Source organism: Phocoena phocoena, chromosome 10, assembly GCF_963924675.1.
Source record: "Phocoena phocoena chromosome 10, mPhoPho1.1, whole genome shotgun sequence".
NCBI lineage: Eukaryota > Metazoa > Chordata > Mammalia > Artiodactyla > Phocoenidae > Phocoena > Phocoena phocoena.
The window spans coordinates 92,166,047-92,184,796 of NC_089228.1; the positions used below are offsets into that span (position 1 = coordinate 92,166,047).

Consider the following 18,750-nt stretch of genomic DNA (forward strand, 5'->3'; position numbering starts at 1 on the left):
AAAAAGCATGAAGTGTCATATACCTTTTATTTGTCATACACCTTTTTAAGCGATATGGTTGGTTCAGGAATTGAACTGTATTACACAGAGAGGAAATGTATGTTTCAATTACTAGAAATGACTAGGAATTGAATCACTGCTTTCATGATCCTGATGTTTAGAATGACTGCATTTGGTGCTCAAAATAGCTGATCGCTTAATTTTTCTGACAGTAATTTCTTGTTTCTAAATGACAAGAGAAAAGGTTACGGATCCTTAACTGCAAACACTTTTCTGTCAATAACACGTTGCAAATGTAGGTAGCCTTTAATCCTGATCAGTGAAAAACTAACTCAGATATAACTGATTCACTGTGTTATAAAGCAGAAACTAACTCACGACTGTAAAGCAATTATACTCCAATAAAGATGTTAAAAAAATAATTTTATCATGTGGGCTTCTGAAGCATACTTGAGATCTCAGTGTGCTGAATACAAACTATAATGAGGTGAATACAGTTTCCTGAACGGGAGAAGAGCCTGGAGGTGAATTTGCAAGACTGGTCATTTGTCCTCTGAGGGACAGGGACCAATAAGGGCAATGGAAAGCGGGGTCCTGGACAAGCAAGCATGGCAGCTGTCTGACTTCCTGGGGGTTCAAGACTGTTGTTAAACGGGGAGTGTTCAAATTATTTTACTCACCAACTTATAAAAAACAGAAACAGAAATATGTTATGACTGGCTTTAAGGATGAGAATCCCTAAACACATAACAGGGAAACTCAACAATGTTACATTAAGAATGACACTGTGGGGCTTCCCTGGTGGCGCAGTGGCTGGGAGTCCGCCTGCCGATGCAGGGGACGTGGATTCGTGCCCCGGTCCGGGAGGATCCCGCATGCCGCTGGGTGGCTGGGCCCGTGGGCCGTGGCCGCTGGGCCTGCGCATCCGGGGCCTGTGCTCCACGGCAGGAGGGGCCGCGGCGGTGAGAGGCCCGCGTACCGCAAAAAACAAAAACAAAACAAAAAAAAAAAAGAATGATAATGTGGGAGCAGATTTAGTTACATGAAAAGATATTGTACTTCTGAGTGAAAAAAGCAAGTTACAAAACAGTTTATGTTGTATTAGTCCATTTATGCGAGGAAAAAAGCTACAGTACCTGCAAAATGTTCCCAGTAGTTTTCTTGGTAGGAGGGGAAAATGTTGGATTCTTGGTGTTTTTTGATTCTTATGTTTTTCAGTGCATATTTCCTATAACATATTACTTACGGGCTTTAGAAAAATAAAAACAACGAGGTGGCTATTATTTTTAAGAAGCAAATACAAGTGACACAGAGAGACCGTAAGGGTCATCTCCCACTGTTTATTTTAAAATAATGCCCTTTATCGATCTCCTGCAACAAAAATTCCACCATCCTATAGGAAGGCGCTGTATACACAGGTTATATGGGTGCAAAAGTGATCTATCTGCTGACACACCGTAGCATTATATATCTTTAGAATGCAGCATTTACTGTATAATTACTCCTTCAAATATGAGCTATTTACTGATAATGAAATAACAAAGACAGAAATAGGCACAGTCAAAATTACTGGTACCCACTATACCAACACCCTATAATAAATTCTATTTTTGTCCTTGTGATTGTAAAATTTCTTTTGTTAACATAAGAATCTTACATTGTGTATCTTTTAAATATATGTGAAATATTTTTAAATACATCTTTTAAATATTATTTTAAATAAATATGTTATCCGTAAGTTTTTTTCCCCCAGAAAAACTGGGGGATTTTTACTAGATATCAAAGTACCTTTTATTAGACACAGCAAGGCCATCTTTCACAAGGAGATCAATACAGGCAAGTTTTCAGCTGCCCTCAATTAAAATGCTTACAAAGATGTCTATCTAATCCCTTCTTCTGACTCATAACTTTCCTGAAGGTTGTGGTTTGGTTTTAATTGAAGTATGCTGGTGATGTTCAAAATTTTGTTTTAAGAATGAGAAAACCAATTATGTTATTTCAATAGATAAAATTAACATTATTCCCAGAGGAAATATTTTAGAAATCTCAATCCTTTAACGTTCAGTGTGAATCATCTTTAAAAAAGAAAGAAAGTTGATCATGGAAAAAAGTCACATTTACATTTGAAGTTGTTGGTTTTGTTTTGTTTTGTTTGTTCGTTTTTTAAATTTTGTAGAGATGGGGTTAATGGCTCATTAGAGGCAGAGCGGATTCAAAAACAAGCCTCCTGCCCAGTTGATGCTAGTGGCTCTGGGAACGTGGGAAGTGCCTACAGTCTCTGAGCCTCCTCTTCACCCCTAAACCCTGAGAAAGTTTTACGAGTAGTAACACGCCTAGAGTTTTAGGGCAGTTCCCAGAATCCAGGTAACTCATCGTCCCTCCATCCTGTTAAAATGGATGGTCTTGCTAAGAAAATATATGGCTTACCGTTTAGGGTGTGTTACTACTTGGCAAGTTTCACTCTATATATAGAGAGAGAGGTTTTCAAGCCAGGGTATCAGTGATAATGCTCACATCTATATTGTATATATTTTAACTCAATAAACATGTCTTCCAAGCCACTATAAATAGCATAGGCAAGAGCATGAGATTTCAAGAGAAAGTGTTACTTGGGTATTTAGCAAGTTTGAGGATTGATTTAACTTACAAGAATTACTAAAATTTGAACTGAATGTACTTTTGGTCATTTAAATTTTATTATTTGCAGAGATCTGGATGATAGTCCAACTTTTCCTAAGTGTCCCAGTACAATCATTTTGTACTAGTAAATCATCAACTGATCTAATATTTCATAAGACTGGCACATGCCACCACGAGATCATCTCCATAGAAAAAGCAACGGACAGACGAAAAACATCATGTTGTCCACGTAGGATTTTATATAAATAATGTGCTATAAATATTGTGGCATATTCTAGTTTGCACAGTAGTTTTAAACATTATTTCATTTGGTATAACTCCGGGAAAATGGCAATCCCAAATTAACATATACAGTATGTCCCCTACGTATGAACGAGTTCTGTTCCGAGAGCGCATTGGTAAGTCCACTTTGTTCGTTAAGTCCAACAAAGTTAGCCTAGGTACCCAACTAACACAATCGGCTAAACAGTACTGTACTGTACTCGGTTTATAATACTTTTCACACAAGTAATCCATAAAAAACAAACAAAAAGTAAAGAAAGCATTTTTAATCTTACAGTACAGTCCCTTGAGAAGTACAGTCCAACAGCTGGCACACAGGGGCTGGCACTGAGTGAACACGCAAGAAGAGTTACCGACTGGAGGAGGGAGAGGAGGTGGGAGACGGTGGAGCTGAAGGATCGTCGGCAACAGGAGACGGAGGGCAAGCTGCAATGTCACTCACGCCTGACACTGATGGAACGCATGTTCACATCTTCGAAAGCTCTCAACTAGAAGGTTCGTATGCAGTGGACTTACTGTAAGGTAAAAGAGGTCCAGGGAGCCTAAAGGACTTTCCAAGGTACTGCTGTAAGAAGTAGACTGGTTCTTAAAGGTTTTGGTTCTGGAATGAGTTAGGAAAGAAGCCCCCTCCACCACCACCATCATCATATCTCACTGCTGCAGGAGTTCTCAGTCCTACAAGCTAAAGGAAGATGAGGTGTCCATTTGCAACATCCCAAAGGGAATGTACAAACAGGAGGTGCCCAGTGGTCTTCTGCTCAAATCAGCACTGCCATGGGTTCCCAAGGAAACAAGCCATCTCCTGGGGCTGTCCTCCAGCTTCTGGAGGATATATGGGTATACTGATTTATCCACAGAAGAAACATCTACACACCATGTATCATGTGCCATTCACTTTCCAAGGTACAAAACTGCAACCGTGATCAAGACAGACCCATCCTCCATCCTGTTAGAACTGACACATCTAGCGATAAAGATGGACACGCACCCGGTAATTCCAAAAGAGCATGGCAAGTGCGACACTGAGTAATCCGGGCTGCCAAAAGGCAACTATGAGAGAGGGCCACCAACTCAGACCAGGGGCTTCAGAGAAAGTGCTGTCTGAGTGGAGACGTGAAAAACAAGAAGGCATCAGGCAAGTAAAGCAGTGAGACGGGGAGAGGGGAAGGAGGGAACAGCATGTGCAAAGACGCAGAGGCTAGGGAATGTGCTGAGGGTGACAAGCTAGAAGGTCAGCAGGAGTGAGTTATGAAAGCTGAGAGTCTTACCAGTCAGAAGGCGGAGGCTGGACTTTACCTTGACCATAAAAGGGAGCCAATAAAGGGTTTCAGCAGAAGACCATTGAATAGGGACTTCCTTGGTGGTCCAGCAGTTAAGACTCTGCGTTCCCAATGCAGGGGGCCTGGGGTTCAATCCCTGGTCAGGGAACTAGATTCCACATGCCACAATGAAGATCCCGCATGCCACAACTAAGACCCGGCACAGCCAAATAAAGAAATAAATATCAAAAAATAAAAAAGAAGACTGTTGGATAAATACTAAGAAGACTGTTGTAGTCGTATAACTGAAAAATGGTCGGATGGTCTGAACAGGTAATGACAGGGGAAAGTATGAAAAGGGATGCAAGAGATCTTCACAGAATGTAGACTCATAAGACCTGATAACTTTTTCATTTTTCATATGAAGAAAACTCCATATTTCATTTAATTCTGAGAAGTGGATTTTGCTTCCTTAGGCTATATGGATGAAGCTATAATTCAACCAACTTCAGGATATTGCTTTAATCACAACACAACACAAAGAGAATTAGAAAAAAAACACACCTAAACATAGAGCATAAGAAGCATACAGATCATTAAAATACTTAACACAAATCCATACAATTTGTCTTAAAGGACCCTCAGAGGGCAGACACAGCCAAGAGACAGGAACCAAAAAGAAGGATTTCATTTGGCACGAATACATTAATGGAAGCTGAAAGGTGCTCATAAATGAAAGACATTTTCACATGCTGGAAGCCACATTGAAGGAGAATGACAACTTTATAAAACCAAAGCTCGTCAAATCTTCCTCTTCTTTTTTTTAAGCTAACATAGTCATTTGGTTCACTCAGCTAAGCTCCAGCCCAGGCAGCTTTCACAATCATTCCTAAACCCAAGGCACATCCCAGTGGGTCAGACAAAGAAAACATGAGACATACTAAGAAAGTCACACCCGGGGGAAAGGATGCCTTTTCACGAAATTCACATAAAACGGCTCATTAGAATACGTCATCTGCTTGGTTGTAAGACATGTCTGACTCCACGACCCTGATACCTTCGTACCTGTAGTTTCTATCATTTTATCATTTCAACAGCTTTCCTTCCGGCAGGTCAGAGGGTTCAAACGCGGCACAACTCACAGTTTTAAGTCCTTCTGCAAACGGAGCCTCCTTCCCACCTGCTTCAGCTGAATCTGAATGATGGTCTGGGGGCAGAAGTCGGTCACTCCGCAGCCTTTTTCTTGTTTCTTCTTCTTTAGTCTGAAAAGCAGTATTAAAGAGTGAAAACGAGTCCGAGTGACTTTCTCCAAGTTCTCATAACTACTGCCTGTAATGAACATTCCTGGCTTCCCTATTTCATTATGCAATCATTCGACAAGGAGAGGTTGAGGAATTACTGTTGAAGAAGACAGCGCCAGCCGCCAGCCCCCACCCCATACCCTCCAGACACCCTCCAGACATACCCTCACAGGGCTATGGTCTGTCCTTGCTCTCTGAGAGGCCAAGTAGAGACACCGAAGTAAAGGGTGTCAGACCAGAGCTGTGAAGGCTGGTTCCGGCAGAAGGGCAGACAGAGGGTTTATGGGCACCACGTGTGTGTAAATGTTGCAGAAGTTGTCTGAGGGTCTGCACGGCCTCCTCTCATCTCCCATCCTCCACCTGGGACCTCCTGCCACCCCTGGCCCCAACTGAAGTTTCTCTTTTTTTTAATAGGAAAAAAACACCATACTTAATTCTCAGAAGTGGATATTGCTTCCTTAGGCTACAGGGATGAAACTGTAATTCAACCAACTTCAAGATAGTGCTGCATTTCTTCACCACACAAAGAGAACTTTAAAAAACTAAACATACAGCATAGGAAGCATAGAGATCACTAAAAGAATTAATACAATCCACGCAATCAGTCTTTAAGCTGGCGACTGGAGAGGATGCGCGCGTTTCAGAGGCAGCGCCCCTCACGCGAGACCTGGGCTACCTTCCTGCACTCCTCCACTGCCTGCATCTTCTCTTCTATGTCCTTCATCAGGAAATCTTTTATTTCCTTTTTAAGTTTTTTCAGCCTGGCTGGTGGCTTTCTCAGCAGCTTCTCAGTCATGCTTACGTGCAGAAAGACACTTTTTAAAATGCAGAAACAAATGTATTTATTAGCAGAGGAGAAAGATAAGAGAGAGAGAATAAACATTGTTTAAGGTTTTAGTCCTAAAAATCTAAACAGATTTTTGGATAGATTTGTAAAAATAATTACGTGAAAACTGGTAACAGCTGAACTCATCCCTAAAGACTTTATGCCTGGTAACAACAGAACTAATTCCTAAAGAAAAAATATCTATTAGATGTCTAGGAAAAAACAGGCTATTATCAAAAAACATGAAAGAAACATGCAGTGATGGAGGAGGGCTCTTGAGAAGTAAAAAAAAAACCTGGAGAACAAATAAAAGATGGGAAAAGGTGGCGAATGAATGATGCATTTGTAGTTCAAGGTAAAAAGTTAAACCCCATGATTTTATAATATTCCATAAGCTACAAATGACTTTCATTTGGGGTCGAGATTAGTTTTAGGACTTTTGGTCTGGTGAAAGAGAGAATTAACACTGGTCTTTGCTGTCAGTACTTTACAAATGTTTTCATGACAATAGAAAAAAACCCATACTATTTCCTGATTGACTACCGTTTATATGTTTAGAGCAGTGATAATGACTTTGATTGTAATTTCTAGTTATTAAAAAAGGTTAAACTGTTGTAAAGGGTTTATAAAGTTTAATTTTTTTAAATTGGGTTTTAAAAATAATATACCTTGGTTATAAAAAAATTCAAATGATAAATAGTCCCCTAATTCTCTGTTTAACCAGCTGGCCCCCAATCCCACTCATCAGCACGAACCATTTTCAAGAGTTTGGTGTGTGTCCTTCCAGACATCCTCTGTGCACATATATCTATATACACATATATTAACAGTGCATCTGTCATGTTCAACCAATCAATGGGATTATACCATATACACTGTTTTGCAATTTACTTTCTTCATTTAATTTAATAAGGACATCTTTCCAGGTCAGTATATAAAGTATATATAAAGAGTTATTAAACTGCCTTAACGAACACCAAGCCTTCATTATAAAATGAACCAAAACAGGCAGACCTCATTTTATTGTGCTTCACAGATATTTTGGTTTTCTTTTTTTTTACAAATTAAAGATCTGTGGCAACCCTGCGTCGACCAAGTCGCAGGTTGGCGCCATTTTTCCAACAGTGTTTGCTCACTTTATGTCTCTGTGTCACATTTTGGTAATTCCTGCAGTATTTCAAATTTTTTCATTATTATTATATTTGTTATGGTGATCAGTGGTCTTTGATGCTACTGTTGCAAACCGATAATGACTTGATGAAGGCTCAGATGATGGTTAGCATTTTTTAGCAATATAAGTATTTTTAAATTAAGATCTGAACATTGTTTTATTAGACATAATACTATTGGACACTTAACAGGCTACACTATAGTGTAAACATAACTTCTATATGCGCTGGGAAACCAAAAAATTCGTGTGACTCGATTTATTGTGATATTTGCTTTATTGCAGTGGCCTGGAACCGAACCCACAATATCTCCAACTAGGTACTCCTGTATTATTCTAGATAATTTCTCTAAAGACTTTTAAAGACAAAGGAGCTATTGATATCCACTGTCATATCAAAAAGACGGTCTCTTCAGATTGCAATACTGTAGTTACTGAGAAAGTAAATCACACAAAGACAGACAGGTCAGCACAGCAGGAAAGGGTACCAGATCCAGACACATACAGCCCTGGGTTTGAATCCTGGCTTGGTCATGGTGTGGCTTTGCATGAATTCTTAAACTCCGTAAGCCTTCCCTTCCTCATTTATAAAATAGGTTTTATTTCACAGGATTTTTTTTAGAAAAAAAAGAACAAAATCTTTGCCAACTTGGTCTAGCAGGCAGATCACTTCTCTGGTTGAGGCACTGACTGGTGCATCTCTCCTGCCACGTCTGGCACAGAGAAGCGAGGCCCAGCCACCAGTGGTCAGAACAGAGCAGGTAGTGGGATGGGCCACGACCCTGGGTCAGTCAGGGGAGGAGTGGTGCCTGCCGAACGGCGTACCAGGGTCGGCCGAGACGCAGCCCCTAGGGATTTCCAGGTGGTAGTGCGAACTCTTCGGGCAAAGGAGGGTGGGCAGGAGGGCGCCCAGCCCATAGTCAAGGAGTACTGGGATGTACAGCCGGTAGGAGAGTGGGAAGAGGCAGAAGAAGAGGAGGAGAGAGTTGGACAAGGAGAAGGAGAGATGAGGGAGAGGATGAGAATTATGTGGACCAAGAGGAAGAGGGGGACGATCCTCCTGAGGGCAGGGTACTAGATTCTGCTGCTGATTTTAAATTGGGATACTTTTTCCACCAACTTATCCCAAAGTCTGTATGGTTCTAAAGAAGAGAGTGAATATCAATATGAAAACGCTGATGACGAGGATGGGAATGAAAAACCAGAAGAAGGACTTAAAATGGATAGGGTCTCAGCAGAGGGCAGCTCTGGAGAACACAGTTGGAAGGCATAAAAGAAATGGACGGCAAAAGAAAGATGCATTTGCTCTTCATGGATATTCTAGTCTTCCTTAGCTCAAAATACCAATTTTGTTTCAAAGTTCAACACCCCAAAATGATATTAACTGACATCTGACTTTACTCTTACCTTTTAGAGATAACAGTACTGTTCACATTGAAAATAAAAGCTTGTTTGAAATGAAAAAGATAAAGAGGAAAGTATACAGTAGCCACTCAACAAATGGTAATTACTTATTCAGTGAAAGCAGTGACCTTTTTCAATGACAGCACACAGAATCACAACCAAACACAGTTTTTGTAATGAAGGGGAGAAACGAGACTCAGAATCACAGGGGCCAGCAGGCAGGAGGCCTGGGCTCTGTTTAACCCCGGGTCTACTGCTAATACCCACTGTGTGACCTGACACAAAGCACTTCTCTTTGGACTCACTTTTCTCAAAATTATACCATATAACGCTCCTCTGCAACTTGCTGAGGATGGCTAGGGTTCCTTCCAGCTTTAAAACCTATGATCCTTGGAAAGAATCCTTCTAAAGGATAAACATTTATTAAAGTTCTGGTTCAGTTGCAGCCTTCAGACACTTTTATGTGATGAGAAATTTTTCACTACAGGAAAACTGGGAGATGTTTGTCAAAGCAAGTTCCCCCTCCCCCATCCTTGTGTCATCTTTTATGACAATTGGCTTTTAGGCTCCCTGCTGACAAAAGCCATCTGCTAAAAAGACGGGACATGCTTGCTATGGAGGCTCAGCTAGAGATACTGTGAAATTAGGATGAAACAGTTGTGGGGGGAAGTTCACTCATAGACGGCTAACAGAGAATGGAATAGTCATCTAAGATCCAATAAAGCAAGTCTCCCTCAGGCTTACACAGGAGTCTGAGCCTTGATTTAAATCATGAGATCAACAGTTTCAAGAGAGCTTGGGCTTTCCGGTTTGGCTGACCTCTTCCTGTGGCTTTATCCCAAAATGATGCATAAGAAATCATGTACTTCCTTTCCCTTGTGGAAGTTAATCCTACCTGTGCAGCCCTTGTCCTTTCTTGAGTTTGACACTTTAAAGAAAAGCACTGAAAGACCTGAGGAAAGCTATCTGTATTCTTTACCACTGGATTTTATAAAGGCAGGAGTTACCAATTGTTGGCACTTAAAAAATGATAGCATTATATGATCACATTATATGTAGAGAGGTACTACCCATAGAAACTCTAAAAAAAAAATTAACTTTAAAACCTACAGAAGTTACTAGTTCAATTATTCTCTTTAAGAACACCAGCAGGGGATGGAACCAAAGATGCTGCGATAAGAAGGGGATCTCGTTTCTAGCCAATCTGCTTGTATACATTACTTCTTGCATCTGCTGTGTCTTCCTCAGAGCTTTCCTAGTTAATTATTGACCGACAGATAAACCTACCCTGGCTATGTTCTCTTAACAGGAGTCTTGTGCATAGAATAAGCCGAAGTTTCTCACAACAGATCTGTCACTCCTGCTCTGCCACTGTCAAGACCTCCTAAGATGGTCACTCTGAGGGTTAACTGCCATTCTTTTGTCTTTACCCTGGTCAACTTCCTCCTCCTTAAAAGACTCCCCATGAGGTTCAGCAAATAATGTTACAGACTCTGATCATTGTCAACAAACTCCCTAACTGCACTGAAGGTTATCAAGGACAGAGGTTGCCTGGAAAAGGGAATCAACTTGGACTAGAGACAGAAGGGATCAATAGAGGATTGAGAGTCTTGTGTAGGGAAACCCAGAACGGGAGAAATGAGTTTGGATGAAAAACACCTAAAGTGGATAATACCTATGTGGATAAATGAGAGCCACTCCCATCTCTTTAAAGAGATCTGTACCAATCCATACATGTATTTACATGTGTATATAAAACTAATATACATTTATAATACAGCCACTGGAGTCTCAGTAGAATGTTTTAAAATATACTGGAAGATTCACTTAGTCTGATAATTTATCTTCTTAACATCGTATTACTTACATATCATAATTCTTTCTGAGTGAGCGTTACATCTATTAGCGTGAATGTGCTTGCAGGCAGGTTACCCAGAGGGGCTATGGAATGGCTGTAGCACTGGCTAAAAAGCAGATGATGAAAAAAAATTAAGAAAAAAGACGATAGGGGGCCCTGTGGACACAGATACTGCTGTGGATTTCTAGGAAGAGACTAGCTCATAGGGGAGTCCCCTTTTCAGCATCCTTTATTATATTTCACTCTAAATGATAAATTAATTAAAGATAACAACCTGGCTAAGACAGGGACAGATCTATGTCTAAAATTCCCTTGTATATAATATTGGTCTACATAAGGAGCCTTGTTTTTAAGTATTCTCACTTTTATTGTTCTGTTTTTTCTCATAATATTTCACTCTAAGTTTTTTTTAAAGCAATGAAGAAATGGTGTTCACATGTCTGATTGGATTCATCGTATTGTAGTATCTGCTGACATTAACATCTCTTTTTTTGACTATCCCCTTTTTGTTTCCTTTGGCTCTTTGTTTCTTAGTTAAAAGTATTAACTGTCTCATAATATTTTTCATTTTCAGTCCTTCAATATTCATTCTCATCTTTTTGTACTGGCCTCAGAACTTTCCCCTGAATATCCAAGACATCTGGTGTCTGACACACATGTTCTCAGCTACACCTGGATTGAAAGAGACTTTACCTGTGACACCGAGCAATTATATCTCTTCATTTCCATACGCTTCCTGGGTATCATCTCAGTCCTATAGTGAACACATGTTCTATTTTCAGGAATATTTTAGGACTCTCTTTCACAGTGAATGGGAGATTTCAGTTTCGAAAGCTTTAACCCTCCCCAGCTGGATAATGGATTTGAGGGCTTGGTGTACATTTTTATTGAAACTTCATGGCAGCGGTTCTTAGCCTGGGCTGCCCACTGGAATCACCTGGGAGCTTTCAAAAGCACCACATTCTGGGCCCACCCCAAGCCATTTGTCCCAGGAGTTTTGAAAGTTTCCTGGGTGATGCAAATGTACAGGTTAAGGACTGCACTAGGCAATAAGACGCACAGCTGTGCATTACAGCTCCGGCCTGTTGCAAGTCTGGCTTTTGTTGGCCATCTTGGCCCAATTCCAAAGCAAAAAAATAATAATAATAACTGTGTTATTCTTTTTTTTTTTTTTTTTTTTTTGCAGTACGCGGGCCACTCACTGCTGTGGCCTCTCCCGTTGTGGAGCACAGGCTCCGGACGCGCAGGCTCAGCGGCCATGGCTCACGGGCCCAGCCGCTCCGCGGCATGTGGGATCTTCCCGGACCGGGGCACGAACCTGTGTCCCTTGCATCGGCAGGCGGACTCTCAACCACAGCGCCACCAGGGAAGCCCAACTATGTTATTCTTGCCTACCTTTGCAGTCCTGTCACATTTAAATCCTTCTGAGAACACTCCACCAACGCCCCTGACAACCATTCTATTTCTATGTAATACGAATAGGATCACAGTCTTCATCTTTGGCTCTCTTAATGATGTTACTGAAAGTCAAGCCTGTAGTTTTCATTTCTTAATAGATACATTTCCTTCACAATGTAGCTTATATTAATTAACCTTGCTGGTGCCCTTGCAAGGTCCGAGTCTGAAGTCATTCATCTGTGGCACTGGAATCACTGAAAAATGTTTTAATGTTACTCCCACTGACGTGAGCATCAAGAGTCCATAGCGTCTCTCTTCAGAAGGCTTGCTTAGCTACTGTATGTTCCCACAATCTAACCTCCTCCAGATGGCCCTCCTGTTATTTTTTTTTGAATTTTATTTTATTTATTATTTTATACAGCAGGTTCTTATTAGTCATCAATTTTATACACATCAGTGTATACATGTCAAGCCCAATCTCCCAATTCATCACACACCCCCACCCCCCGCTGCTTTCCCCCGTTGGTGTCGATACATTTGTTCTCTACATCCATGTCTCAATTTCTGCTCTGCAAACCAGTTCATCTGTACCATTTTTCTAGGTTCCACATATATGCGTTAATATATGATATTTGTTTTTCTCTTTCTGACTTACTTCACTCTGTATGACAGTCTCTAGATTCATCCAAGTCTCTACAAATAACTCAATTTCATTCCTTTTTATGGCTGAGTAATATTCCATTGTATATATGCATCACATCTTCTTTATCCATTCGTCTGTCGATGGGCATTTAGGTTGCTTCCATGACCTGGCTATTCTAAATAGTGCTGCAATGAATATTGGGGCACATATGTCTTTTTTTTTTTTTTTTTTTTTTTGCGGTATGCGAGCCTCTCACTGTTGTGGCCTCTCCCATTGCGGAGCACAGGCTCCGGACGCACAGGCTCAGTGGCCATGGCTCACGGGCCCAGCCACTCCACGGCATGTGGGATCTTCCTGGACCAGGCCACGAACCCGTATCCCCTGCATCAGCAGGCGGACTCTCAACCACTGTGCCACCAGGGAAGCTCCACATGTGTCTTTTTGAATTATGGTTTTCTCTGGGTATATGCCCAGCAGTGGGGTTCCTGGGTCATATGGTAATTCTATTTTTAGTTTTTTAAGGAACCTCCATACAGTTCTCCATAGTGGCTGTATCAATTTACATTCCCACCAACAGTGCAAGAGGGTTCCCTTTTCTCCACACCCTCTCCAGCATTTGTTGTTTGTAGATTTTCTGATGGTGCCCATTCTAACTGGTATGAGGTGATACCTCATTGTAGTTTTGATTTGCATTTCTCTAATAATTAGTGATGTTGAGCGGCTTTTTATGTGCTTCTTGGCCATTTGTATGTCTTCATTGGAGAAATGTCTATTTAGGTCTTCTGCCCATTTTTGGATTGGGTAGTTTTTTTAATATTGAGCTGCATGAGCTGTTTATATATTTTGGAGATTAATCCTTTGTCCGTTGATTTGTTTGCAAATATCTCCTCCCATTCTGAGGGTTGTCTTTTTGTCTTGTTCGTAGTTTCCTTTGCTTTGCAAAAGCTTTTAGTTTCATTAGGTCCCATTTGTTTATTTTTGTTTTTATTTCCATTACTCTAGGAGGTGGATCAAAAAAGATCTTGCTGTGATTTATGTCAAAGAGTGTTCTTCCTATGTTTTCCTCTAAGAGATTTATAGTGTCCAGTCTTACATTTAGGTCTCTAATCTATTTGGAGTTTATTTTTGTGTATGGTGTTAGGGAGTCTTCTAATTTCATTCTTTTACATGTAGCTGTCCAGTTTTCCCAGCACCGCTTATTGAAGAGACTTGTCTTTTCTCCATTGTATATCCTTGCCTCCTTTGTCATAGATTAGTTGACCATAGGTGCGTGGGTTTATCTCTAGGCTTTCTATCCTGTTCCATTGACCTATATTTCTGTTTTTGTGCCAGTACCATATTGTCTTGATTACTGTAGCTTTGTAGTATAGTCTGAAGTCAGGGAGTCTGATTCCTCCAGTTCCGTTTTTTTTTCCCTCAAGGCTGCTTTGGCTATTTGGGGTCTTTTGTGTCTCCATACAAATTTTAAGATTTTTTGTTCTGGTTCTGTAAAAAATACCATTGGTAATTTGACAGGGGTTGCACTGAATCTGTAGATTGCTTTGGGTAGTATAGTCACTTTCACAATATTGATTCTTCTAATCCAAGAAGATGGTATGTCTCTCCATCCATTTGTATCGTCTTTAATTACTTTCATCAGTGTCTTACAGTTTTCTGACTACAGGTCTTTTACCTCCCTAGGTAGGTTTATTGCTAGGTACTTTATTCTTCTTGCTGCAATCGTAAATGGGAGTGTTTCCTTAATTTCTCTTTCAGGCTTTTCATCATTAGTGTATAGGAATGCAAGATATTTCTGTGCATTAATTTTGTATCCTGCAACTTTACCAAATTCATTGATTAGTTATAGTAGTTTTCTGGTGGCATCTTTAGGATTCTCTATATATACTATCTTGTTATCTGCAAACAGTAACAGTTTTACTCCTTCTGTTCCAATTTGTATTCCTTTTATTTCTTTTTCTTCTCTGATTGCCATGGCTAGGACTTCCAAAACTATGTTGAATAATAGTGGTGAGAGTGGACATCCTTGTCTTGTTCCTGATCTTAGAGGAAATGCTTTCAGTTTTTCACCATTGAGAATGATGCTTGCTGTGGGTTTGTCGTATATGGCCTTTATTATGTTGCGGTAGGTTCCCTCCATGCCCACTTTCTGGAAAGTTTTTATCATAAACAGGTGTTGAATTTTGTCAAAAGCTTTTTCTGTATCTATTGAGATGATCATATGGTTTTTATTCTTCAATTTGTTAATATGGTGTATCACATTGATTGATATGCGTATATTGAAGAATCCTTGCATCCCTGGGATAAATCCCACTTGATCATGGTGTATAATCCTTTTAATGTGTTGTTGGATTCTGTTTGCTAGTATTTTGTTGAGGATTTTTGCATCTATATTCATCGGTGATATTGGTCTGTAATTTTCTTTTTTTGTAGTATCTTTGTCTGGTTTTGGTATCAGGGTGATGGCAGCCTCATAGAATGAGTTTGGGAGAGTTCCTGACTCTGCAATTTTTTGGAAGAGTTTGAGAAGGATGGGTGTTAGCTCTTCTCTAAATGTTTGGTAGAATTCACCTGTGAAGCCATCTGGTCCTGGACTTCTGTTTGTTGGAAGATTTTTAATCACAGTTTCAATTTCATTACTTGTGATTGGTCTGTTCATATTTTCTGTTTCTTCTTGGTTCAGTCTTGGAAGGTTATATCTTTCTAAGAATTTGTCCATTTCTTCCAGGTTGTCCATTTTATTGGCGTAGAGTTGCTTGTAGTAGTCTCTTAGGATGCTTTGTATTTCTGCAGTGTCTGTTGTAACTTCTCCTTTTTCATTTCTAATTTTATTGATTTGAGTCCTCTCCCTCTTTTTCTTGATGAGTCTGGCTAATGGTTTATCAATTTTTTTTATCTTCTCGAAGAACCAGCTTTTTTATTGATCTTTGCTATTGTTTTCTTTGTTTCTATTTCATTTATTTCTGCTCTGATCTTTATGATTTCTTTCCTTCTGCTAACTTTGGGTTTTGCTTGTTGTTCTTTCTCTAGTTCCTTTAGGTGTAAGGTTAGATTGTTTATTTGAGATTTTTCTTGTTTCTTGAGGGTAGGCTTTTATAGCTATAAACTTCCCTCTTAGAACTGCTTTTGCTGCATCCCACAGGTTTTGGATTGTCATGTTTTCATGGTCATTTGTCTCTAGGTATTTTTTGATTTCCTCTTTGATTTCTTCAGTGATCTCTTGGTTATTTAGTAACGTATTGTTTAGCCTCCATGTGTTTGTGTTTTTTACGTTTTTTTCCCTGTAATTGATTTCTAATCTCATAGCATTGTGGTCAGAAAAGATGCTTGATATGATTTCAATTTTCTTAAATTTACTGAGGCTTGATTTGTGACCAAGATGTGATCTATCCTGGAGAATGTTCTATGCGCACTTGAGAAGAAAGTGTAATCTGCTGTTTTTGGATGGAATGTCCTATATATATCTATTAAATCTATCTGCTGTATTGTGTCATTTAAAGCTTGTGCTTCCTTATTAATTTTCTGTTTGGATGATCTGTCCATTGGTGTAAGTGAGATGTTAAAGTCCCCCACTATTACTGTGTTACTGTCAATTTCCTCTTTTAAAGCTGTTAGCAGTTGCCTTATGTATTGAGGTGCTCCTACATTGGGTGCACATATATTTATAATTGTCACATCTTCTTCTTGGATCGATCCCTTGATCATCATGTAGTGTCCTTCCTTGTCACTTGTAACATTCTTTATTTTAAAGTCTATTTTATCTGATATGAGTATTGCTACTCCAGCTTTCGATTTCCATTTGCATGGAATATCTTTTTCTAACCCCTCACTTTCAGTCTGTATGTGTCCTAGGTCTGAAGTGGGTCTCTTGTAGACAGCATACAGATGGGTCTTGTTTTTGTATCCACTCAGCAAGCCTGTGTGTTTTGGTTGGAGCATTTAATCCATTCACGTTTAAGGTAATTATCAATATGTATGTTCCTATGACCATTTTCTTAATTGTTTTGGGTTTGTTTTTGTAGGTCCTTTTCTTCTCTTGTGTTTTCCACTTCGAGAAGTTCCTTTAGCATTTGTTGTAGGGCTGGTTTGTTGTTGCTGAATTCTCTTAACTTTTGCTTGTCTGTAAAGCTTTTGATTTCTCCACATATGTGAATGAGATCCTTGCCGGGTAGAGTGATCTTGGTTGTAGGTTCTTCCCTTTCATCGCCTTAAATATGTCATGCCACTCCCTTCTGGCTTGCAGAGTTTGTGCTGAGAAATCAACTGTTAACCTTATGGGAGTTCCCTTGTATGTTATTTGTCATTTTTGCCTTGCAGCTTTCAATAATTTTTCTTTGTCTTTAATTTTTGCCAAGTTGATTACTATGTGTCTTGGCGTGTTTCTCCTTGGGTTATCCTGTATGGGACTCTCTGCGCTTCCTGGACTTGGGTGGCTATTTCCTTTCCCATGTGAGGGAAGTTTTCAACTATAATCTCTTCAAATATTTTCTCGGTCCTTTCTCTCTCTCCTCCTTCTGGGACCCCTATAATGTGAATGTTGTTGCGTTTAATGTTGTCCCAGAGGTCTCTTAGGCTGTCTTCATTTCTTTTCATTCTTTTTTTCTTTATTCTGTTCTGCAGCAGTGAATTCCACCATTCTGTCTTCCAGGTCACTTATCTGTTCTTCTGCCTCAGTTATTCTGCTATTGATTCCTTCTAGTGTAGTTTTCATTTCAGTTATCGTATTATTCATCTCTGTTTGTTTGTTCTTTAATTCTTCTAGGTCTTTGTTAAACATTTCTTGCATCTTCTTGATCTTTGCCTGCATTCTTTTTCCGAGGTCCTGGATCATCTTCACTATCATTATTCTGAATTCTTTTTCTGGAAGGCTGCCTATCTCGACTTCATTTAGTTGTTTTTCTGGGGTTGTATCTTGTTCCTTCATCTGGTACCTACCCCTCTGCCTTTTCATCTTGTCTATATTTCTGTTGATGTGGTTTTTATTCCACAGGCTGTAGGATTGTAGTTCTTTTTGCTTCTGCTCTCTACCCTCTGGTGGATGAGGCTATCTAAGAGGCTTGAGACTCCTGTCTTTTTTTTAAAAATAAATTTATTTATTTATTTAATTTATTTGGCTGCATAGGGTCTTCATTGCTGCACGCGGGCTTTCTCTTGTAGCAGCGAGTGGGGGCTACTCTTTGTTGCGGTGCACAGGCTTCTCATTGCAGTGGCTTCTCTTGTTGGGGAGCACGGGCTCTAGATGCGCAGGCTCAGCAGTTGTGGCTCATGGGCTCTAAAGTGCAGGCTCAGTAGTTGTGGCGCACGGGCTTAGTTGCTCCGAGGCCATGTGGGATCTTCCCAGAACAGGGATTGAACCCGTGTCCCCTGCAATGGCAGGCGGATTCTTAACCACTGCACCACCAGGGAAGTTCCTGTCTTTTCTTTTTGACCCACCTTTTATTTTCTGACCCCCAGCGATTCACCTACAGCAAGAAAAAAAAATCTCTCCTTGTCCTTTCCATATTAAAGATGCATCATTTTTTAGTACTTTGAAGTAAGATAAGGTACTCGAAAATGCCTTGCATCCTGATAGCTAGCCTTGTGCAAATGTAAATTGTCATTATGTTGGCATCAGTTTTTCCATTATGTGGTCCATTTTTACCTTCCTCCCAGTTCCTCTTATTATTGGCAGCCTGATAATATCATTTATAAGGCTTAACAAACTTCTTTCCTTGCCAAGTACTTTCTGCAGTACTTATTTTTCCTTCTTCAAAAGAAAATGCCACTTTGGCTTTTATTTATGAGTTCTCAGCAAGTCCCACACACAGAGAAGGAAATTACCTTTATTGAAACACTAAGTGACCTGGTCTAGGTGCAAACTTGATTTCACTGATGAATCTTTTTATTCCCTATTGACTGTTTTCCCTACAACACAGGGGACTAAGGTGCCTTTGATATAATTTCTGGTCTCAATTTCCACACTTCTGTTTCTTTC

At 39.9% G+C, this 18,750-nt stretch overlaps 1 protein-coding gene across 1 annotated transcript in view; it reads right to left on the reverse strand.

Moving 5' to 3' along the window:
- Positions 1–5,266: 5,266 nt before the first annotated feature.
- STMND1 (stathmin domain containing 1) overlaps positions 5,267–18,750 on the reverse strand; it is a 35,345-nt gene continuing 21,861 nt past the window's right edge. The window contains exons 6-7 of the mRNA XM_065886007.1: positions 6,159–6,279; positions 5,267–5,443 (exon numbers count right to left, since the gene is read on the reverse strand). Coding sequence (XP_065742079.1) covers positions 5,267–5,443; positions 6,159–6,279 — 298 coding nt within the window. The remainder of the gene's footprint in view (positions 5,444–6,158; positions 6,280–18,750) is intronic.